This window comes from Heterodontus francisci, unplaced genomic scaffold, assembly GCF_036365525.1.
Source record: "Heterodontus francisci isolate sHetFra1 unplaced genomic scaffold, sHetFra1.hap1 HAP1_SCAFFOLD_70_2, whole genome shotgun sequence".
In the NCBI taxonomy this organism is placed as follows: domain Eukaryota; kingdom Metazoa; phylum Chordata; class Chondrichthyes; order Heterodontiformes; family Heterodontidae; genus Heterodontus; species Heterodontus francisci.
The window spans coordinates 1,682,470-1,691,406 of record NW_027141156.1 but is presented as its reverse complement, the minus strand read 5'-3'; the positions used below and the strand labels follow the sequence as shown (position 1 = coordinate 1,691,406).

Here is an 8,937-nt window from a genome sequence, read left to right as displayed (position 1 = left end):
AGTTTATCTCATCTCACTGCACTCGGGGTTTAGGAAAATGATGGACACGTGCTATCTTTCTGGAGCCTGTCACTGAATAACAAAAGCTGCCAGCAACATAATGGAAAGGGTTTGCTTTAAATATCGTCTTCTACACAAACACAACAATCGAATGTATAGAAAGGAGAAATCAACAGGCTTATGATTCTTAGTCTACAGGAAATACATAACATAGGAAAGGAAAGAAATGAAACTAATTTCCACCGGTTTCACGCTCCATCTGTTGTGGCCACAGCGTGAATCACATGAGTCACCGATAACATACAAAAGCACCATCAGAAACATAGCTTAAACTCCGTACTCTTGAGCCTGATTAATGTCATCTCACCCGATTATTGGACGAGCTCTCTGAATTACTAATTGAATTACAGTATGGGAACCCTTGTAAGTGTTGCACTGGACTCTGGAATTTTACTTTGCTCCGACCCGGGAATGTACTGTTCCGAGTTCAGTAAGTGTTATTAATCCAGTAACATAATCACCCGGGAGTAAATAGCACTGGTACACGGATGTGTGTTGTGCCAGTACCGTGAGTTTGTATGATACTGGTACCCGCAGCTGTGCTGTGCAGGGTCCTGGGAGTGTGGTGTCCCTGGGCAGGTACTGCGTTGTATCAGGAGCTGGGTGTGTGCAATAGATGGATAGGGGAGGGCGCTACCATGGGACCTTCGAATGTGCTGCATTGGGATACAGGAGTTTGATGTCTTGCTACTCGAGTATGTACTGTCCAGTTACCCAGGGCTGTTCCATATCGGTACCCGTTAGTTTGCTATACCGGCCCGTTGGTGTGCACCATATCGTCACATGGCATATGCTGTACTGTTTCCAGAAAACGTGCTCCCCTAGGTTCCAGGAGTGTGCTGTGTTGGGTCCCGGGAATGCGCTGTACCTCGTCCCTGCAGCATGATATCCTGGGACCGGGGAATGTGTGGTTTCGGGACTCGCGGGTGCACTGTGGTGCGGGGTGGCAATGGGGTTTGATGGACGTGGATGTGACTGGGTTACTGGTAATTTATCCATAGATACTGTGAGATCTTTTCATCGGATTAAGTTGACCATCATTGTGAGAGGATATTTCACTCCATTTCTCAACTCCTGTCTGAATTTTCTTTGGGTCACTGCATAAATAAACGTGTTCGTGCAGCAACTCAACAGCTGGAGCATGAAACCTATTTCCTGAACAAATGTGGGCAGAGAAACAGTAACCATGTACGAAATGTATTCCAATCGTTTCAAAATGGAACACATCATAAACACCACCCACAACAGTACGAAATTCCCCGATATAACGAACAGTAAAATCATGGATTTTCTTCGGTTCGCCATCTCTGGGTCCATGGGACTCTCCCCACTGCTCCGACTCCGGAACTGCCTGCGGGCTGTATTGGCGGCGATAATGTTTTTGACCGTCAGTGTATTCAATAGTAGAATCAAAATAAATGGAATAAAAGGTGTTAAAATATGATGCATTAATTCAGTAACAGCCCAGGCCAGTGATCGACTTTCAGCTGGTGCCACGATGCAAAACCAAGGACTGTTCGAAAGCAGATATGTAGATTGATACAGAAAATACCAGAAAATGTTCTTCAAACAGCTCAGCACAGTCACTGTTCCGAGAACCACAGCGGCTGTTTTCTGGGTACAATATTTTCTTTTCACCTTCTGACAACAAATGGCTACAAATCGATCAAAGGAGAAAGTGACGGTAAACCAGACAGAACAGTCTGTGGCGGCATAAAGCAGGACGGCGTGGATATCACAAACTCTAACGTAATGCAGAAAAGCAAATTGTTCCCGATAAACAATTGGAATCTGCCTTAGGATCAGATCGAGAATAACGACCAAAAGATCCGCCACTGCCATGGAAACCAGATAGTAGGTGACACATTTGGAGAGACCGCACTTTCCCCGAGACAGGATCACAATCGTCACCATGTTAACTGTACGCAAGAAAAGAATAGGAAATTATTCATCAAACACCTGAATAACAGCAGTACGATGTGTCTCTCGTGAAATAACAGAACAGGATGTGGAATATGTCTATTCACGTCCGTCACCATAAACTGAAATTCGGAACGACAGGTGATGGAATCTATGAGCTTACCTGTGACAGAACATCCTGCATATAGAATTTTTAATCAGAGTAATCAGCAATGAATCAGCAGTTAAATGATGCAACGGGTTCGAATAAAACAAGGTGAAAACAGCAACTGTATTTTGATTAAATAAAAAGAGGGGAAAAAATCTGGAACTGCACTTCCATATGAACACATGAGCGTGGTTATGATGTTCAGCCAGTTGGACATGTTTCGCCATTCAATTAGCTCCCAGTTGATCTGTATCTGAACTCCATCTGCACATCTCGGATCCTTGATCCGACAGAAAAACTACCAATATGAGGTTTGAAACATTCAATTCACCTCGTCTGAACCGCTTTGTCGGGGGAATTTTTCTAGATTTCCAATAAGCATTGACTGAATAGATTCGAAATAATGACCACAATAATCATTTTGTTGCTGTCAGTGAAGAGAGTTGACATCCATGGAACACATGTCACCATCAAATACACACGTTGAGAAAAATAAAAATAGCGTTATAAACTGATAAAAGAAAGAAAAAGAGAGATAATAAAGAATATCGTAGCAAAGAAGGAAAGAAAGAAAGAAAGAAAGAAAGAAAGAAAGAAAGAAAGAAAGAAAGAAAGAAAGAAAGAAAGAAAGAAAGAAAGAAAGAAAGAAAGAAAGAGAAAGAAAGAAAGAGAAAGGTAGAAGGAAGAACGCACATCTAAAGATACAAAAGAGAAACTCCAGTCATGAAAAACACTTTACAGCCAGTGAAGTACCTTTCCCATATATTAACTGCTCTAATTTAAAGATCTGGACGTGCGGACTAAGATATTACATGCTGTTAAACTCCAGTTGCTGAAGTAACAGCTCCAGGTTGTAACTTACTCGGGACACCAACCGCAGCCAAGATTGGGAAGTATATCTTTTCTACATCATTAAGCGCCCAAAGAATTTTGAGTTTTATCAGAAAACTAAGAGACATCCCTTCTGATAAGAGTCGTTAATTCAGTATTTGTTGTTGATACTGGAAGAAATTCTCCTATTGACACATTGAGAGGATCTCCACTCTTTATAGGAGAAAACACAAATCCATGAGGTGAGATAATTGGGTCCAATGCTACCTGGGATTACTTACAGTCACTGAACAAACAGATGAAGTCAACACTCCAAGAATTCACTGAAGACTGGGTTAAAGCTGTATCTTCATAATCTCTTGCAAGTCCCACAATCCGAAGCAGTATGTCCACAGATGGCTTTTCTCATAAAAAGAACGGCGAGACACTGGGTTAGCACAGTGTCATCACCCAAAAACCCGAACAAGTGTGCTCCTATTAGAGAGGAACAACTAATAAAGAACTTAAGCAAAAAGCAAAACATAACAATTTTAATATCTGAAATAATAACATTACTGCCAGTTTTCACCAGACCCTCTGTAGCTATGGTGCAACTTCCAAAAATGTCGTCTTGCTTACTGATGTTATGCAGCATTTGTCGCTGCAATTAAATTTCCACCTTCCACAATATTGTTTTCTGTTCAAGAGTTTTGAAATATAGTTTGTTCATTTATTGTGGTTTGCTTGTTATATCAAATGAATTGCTTCAGAGAAGCATCTATTCCAGTTGATGAAAGCGGTCAAAATAAGTATGTTGTCCAGAAAAGAAGGAAGGAAGGAAGGAAGGGTGGAATGAAGGAGGAAGGAAGGAAGGACGGAATTTAGTCACTTTTTAATGCGGACAATACTGTTACAATTGGTGGCTACAGTTAAGTGCAGAGTCTTGGAGATGGTTGATGCGTGATTTTTCTGCATTTTAATTTCAAGGTTAATATTCTTGTTTAAGTTACAGGGAGACAGATTTGAAACTAACATATCAAATGTTTGCACATCATCATCGCTGTGCCAAATTTCAGGGCTTTATTAATATTAAACGGTGATTATCTCAACAAGAGTTACTGACCTTTAGTGAATTCCTAACTGGTGGAACAGTCTAGCTCCCGATTCCGAATCATGTGGCTCTCTCCCTCTTCTCACAGATTGTGCCGCGTTGTACCCACTTATGACGAGCAAACTGGCTAACTCCACTCATATTGTGCATTTTTTGATTCCTTCATGGGTTGTGAGTGTCGTTGGCGAGGCCAGCATTCGTTTTCCATCCCTACTTGCCATTGAGACGGTGGTGGCGCGCCTCCTTCTTGAACAGTTGCACTCCATCTGATGTTGGTACACCCAAAGTGCTATCCAGGAGTTCTGTTTTTTGGCCCAACGACATTGACGCATCAGCGATACAGTTCCAAGCTAGGATGGTATCTGGCTTGGAGGAAAACCTTCAGGTGGTGATATTCTCATCTATCTGTTGGCCTTGCCTTTCTTTGTGGTTAACTTTGAGAGTTTGGAAGGTCCTGTCGAAGGAGGCTTGACGAGTTGCTGCAGCACATCTTGTACGCCTATGCAATGCTCGTACTGTGCGCTGAAGCTGGAGGGAATGAATGTTTCAGGGGTGCCAATCAAGCGGTATGTTTTGCCCTGGATGGTGTCAGGCAGGTGGAGAGTATTCCATCACACCCCTGACTTGTGCCTTGTAGATGGTTGACAATCCTTGGGGAGTCAGGCGGTGAGATACCTGCCACAGAATTCGCAGCCTCTGACCTGACTTTGCAGACACAGTATTTATATGTAATAAAAATAAGCAGCAAGTCTGGCAGCATCTGTGTAGAGAGAAGCAGAGTTAACGTTTCAAGTCAATGACCCTTCATCAGAATTGGAAAATGTTACAAATGGAATAGGTTTTAAGCAAATAAAGGGGGCGTGGGGCATGAGATAACAAAAGAGTAGGTGTTGATAGGACAGAGTGTCACAGAGAATTACTGACCAGAAGGTCATGGAGCAAAGAAAAACGGTATGATAATGGTGTGTTGAAAGACAAAGCGTTAGCGCAGAGCGATGTCAATTAACCGAAAAATAAATAGCCCTGGCGCAAAGCACAAACATGAAAAAAGTGGGTAGGCACATGGTAAAAAAAAAGAATTATGTAACAAAGTAAAATAATATAAACAAAATTAAAAAGAAAAGGGGGTCCCGTCATGCTTTGAAATTATTGAACTCAATGTTCAGTCCGGCAGGCTGTAGTGTGCCTAAACCTTAAATGAGATGCTGTTCCTCGAGCTTGCATTGATGTTCACTGGCAAACTGTAGCAAGCCCAGGACAGATATGTCGGATGTGTTGGCATGAGAGATGGGGGACGGGGTGGGGTGACGGGGGTGTGGTGGGGAGTGTGGGGGTGGGGGGGATAGCTGCTGGTGTTGAAATGGAAAGCAACATGAAGCTCGGGGTCATGCTTTCGGACGGAGCAGAGGCATTCCGCAAAGCGGTCACCCAATCTGTGTTTGTTCTCCCCAGTGTAGGGAAGACCACATTGTGAGCAGTGAATACAGGATACTAAATTGAAAGAAGTGCAAGTAAATCGTTGCTTCACCTAAAAGGAGGGATTGGGGCCTTGGACAGTCTTTATATGGATTGTCCAGTTACAGATCTTGCCATGGATGAACCCAAGGATGTTGATGGTGGGGAATTCAGCGATGGTAATGCCATTGAATACCAAGGGGAGATATTTAGATTCTTTCTAGTTGGAGGTGGTGATGCCTGGAACTTGTGTGATGTGAAAGTTATTTGCCACTTATGAGCCCCAGCCTGAATGTTGTCCTTGTATTGCTGCATATGTATACGGAGGATCGAAGGTGCTGCAAATGGCAGTGAACATTGTGCAATCATCAGCGAAATTCCCCACTTCTGCCTTTCAGATGTAGGGAATGTGATTGATGAAGCAGCTGAAGATATGTTGGGGCTTGGGAACTACCCTAAGGAACTCCTGAAGCGTTGTTTGGCTGACATGATTGGCTTCCAACAGCCACAACTATCTTCCTTTGTGCTAGTTATGATTCTAAGCAGTTGCGAGATCCCCCCCACCCTCCCCCACCCCCACCCCCGTATACCATTGACTCCAGCTTTACCAGGGCTGCTTGATGCCAAGCTCGGTCAAATGCTGCCGTGATGTGAAGGGCAGCCACTCACACCTCACCTCTTGAATTCTGCTCTTTCCCGCAGCTGGGACAGGTAAATACTGAATTATAACGAAATAACCGGCGGTCACACGTCCATTGACTCCTAAGTTTATCAACTTGCAACTTGAAGCCACGTTAGTACATGCAGAAGCTTCCTATCACGTTGAATTCAATGTGATACAGATTTAAGTAATGGATCTGTTTCCGTGTTCCAGCGTGGAATCAGAGATTCATGGAATCATAGAAAGATACAACGCAGAAGGAGGCCATCAATGGCTCATCTTGCCTGTGCCGTCTCATTGACATAACCAACCAATTAATCGTACAAGCCTTACTCCCATTGTTATCTCTATATCTCTTCTCCTTTTGCCTGTTCAAGTATATATCCAGTTGACTTTTCAGGTGATGATTTTGACACCGATATTGTCTTTTCTTTTATGTGGGAAACCGGGCCACTGACCAACCCGAAGTATTTTCCTTGAGGTCGAAGCATTGCCAACAGCAGGGGGAATAACGACGATTTTCCCTTTGAGGAGCAAGAGTTAACGGTAAATGCAAAGGATGGGGGTGTAACGTCTGAATAAAGATTTCATGATGCTGGCGATGCAGATGAGGCTGATCCTTTCCGCTAACACGCTCCGTCTTTATATCAGTGCTGTTTTAATAGAAGTGAAATGAACGGGAATTGCACTCGAGGAGTCTGCTACTCGCGTTGAAGACAGGCGCCATGGCCTTGTGGTAAGGTACTGTAACCGGGAGATTGCGGGTTTTATACTCGTCCATGACTCGAGTTTGTTTTTCACCTTCAAAGTGACGTTTCACTAAAGAATGCTCTTTAGATTGTTTTCGCCTTACTGTTTCTCCATCGGTAAATAAGTACGAATTTACTCGTTTAACAATTTAACTTCACTTGAGACATTGAGAAAAATTTAAGAAACAGGAGGAGTAGGACTTTGGCCCCTCGCATTGTCCTCCTTTAATAGTATCATGGCTGATCTTCGAACTCAACTCCATTTTCCCGCTTTATTCACAACACCCCTTGATTCCATCAGTTCCGAAAAGTCCATCGATCTCAGTTTGAATATATTCATCGACAGTGCATGCACAGTTCTCTTGGATAAAGAAATAAAGATTCACAACACTCTGAGTGAAGAAGTGTCACATCTCAGTGCGAAATAGCCGACTGCTTATCCTGAGACTATGGCTTCTAGTTCTGGACTCCCCAGCCAAGATATGCAGCCTCTCAGTATCTACTATAACGTCCTCTTGGAATGGTATAGTTTTCAATGAGATCATCTTTCAATCCTTCAAACTGCAGAGAATATCCTTAGCCATTCTACATAATCTCATCTCATAGGACAGTCTCCTCATCCCAGCAACCAATCGAGTAAAACATCCCTGTTTTTTTTAAGATCAGTGTATATAACCCTCACGAATTATGTAATCTCATCCAGCCTCTACACTGGTCACTACCTCTGCAATCTGCTCTCACCTGAGCGCCCTCGACATGTCTTTAAATCCCTCATCTCACTACAACCCTCCATATTACAGTAACAAACCCCCACCACAGAACCCTCCCCATCATAAACCCTCCACTGGTCCCTAAAACCCTCATTTTATGTTACCTCCTCGAACCCTACAACCATCCCTCTCTCTGTAACCTCCGCTAGCACCTGCAATGCTTGCAATCTCTGTAACCTTTTCCAGCTCTCGCTATCCCTGTAATCTCCTGCAGCTCAATCAGTCATTATCACATAGCTGGAAGTGAGGATTTTCTGTGTGCAACTGGACTGCTGGATTTCGTACAGTACAATGCTCATTACACTTCAATAAGTAGTTCATTGGTTGTAAAATCCGGTGGGATGTCGGGTGAATTATGAAAGACGCTATAGAAATGTAATTAAAAGCAAAATACTGCGGATGCTGGAAATCTGAAATGAAAACAGGAAATGCTGGAAATACTCATCTGGTCTGGCAGCATCTGTTTAGAGAGAAGCAGAGTTAACGTTTCGGGTCAGTGACCCTTCTTCGGAACTGGCAAATATTAGAAATGTCAAAGGTTATAAGCAAGTAAAGTGGGGGTGGGGCAAGCGATAATAAAGGAGAAGGTGTAGATATGACAAGGAGAAATGAAAGTATTTCTTCTTTCCAGTTCTCTAAAGCGCCTAAAGGGCAACACACAATCTATCAAATGGGAGATCATTGTTTAACTAACTGTTTGAGCTAGTTTAAGTTATAAGCAGAATAGGTTAAATGGTTATCTCTAACACTACTGAAATATTGGAAGCAAAAACGTAGCTTGCTCCTCCGCCTCACAGTTTCCGACTCTGTTTGTGATGCACTGCATTTAAGACAACTCTGTGCTGTACACCCTGGACCGCAATTACAGCAATGTGTACAGTTCTGTTGATGATATTCCAAGAAGCATTTGATTGCACTCGGGAGGGTACAGGCAATATTTATAGAGGGTATTGCTGGCATTAGATCATTTTAATGATGAGGACAGACAGGACAGACGAGGGGGAGTTATCTTTGAAAAAGAAGAGGCTGAGGTTAGATTTATTAAGTGTATAAAATAAGAGGAGCCGAGATAGAGTAGATAGGGAGGACCCATGAACCTCAACAGTGAAGTCAATAAGCAGTGGCCATCGATTTAAAGTATTTCGTTGAGAAAATAGAGGAGACCTGAGGAGAAATATCTTCACCCAGGTGGTGGTGGGGGTCTGAAACTCACTGCCTGAAAGGGTGGTACGGAAAGAAATAGTTCACACACT

At 42.9% G+C, this 8,937-nt stretch overlaps 1 protein-coding gene across 1 annotated transcript; it reads right to left on the bottom strand.

Moving 5' to 3' along the window:
- Nucleotides 1-1,077: 1,077 nt before the first annotated feature.
- Nucleotides 1,078-3,087, bottom strand: LOC137362320 (probable G-protein coupled receptor 139). Its single transcript, XM_068026731.1, has 2 exons — nucleotides 2,991-3,087; nucleotides 1,078-1,979 (listed from the first exon to the last, which is right to left on the bottom strand). Exons 1-2 carry the CDS (start codon nucleotides 3,085-3,087, stop codon nucleotides 1,078-1,080), a joined length of 999 nt encoding a protein of 332 aa, XP_067882832.1.
- Nucleotides 3,088-8,937: the final 5,850 nt, after the last annotated feature.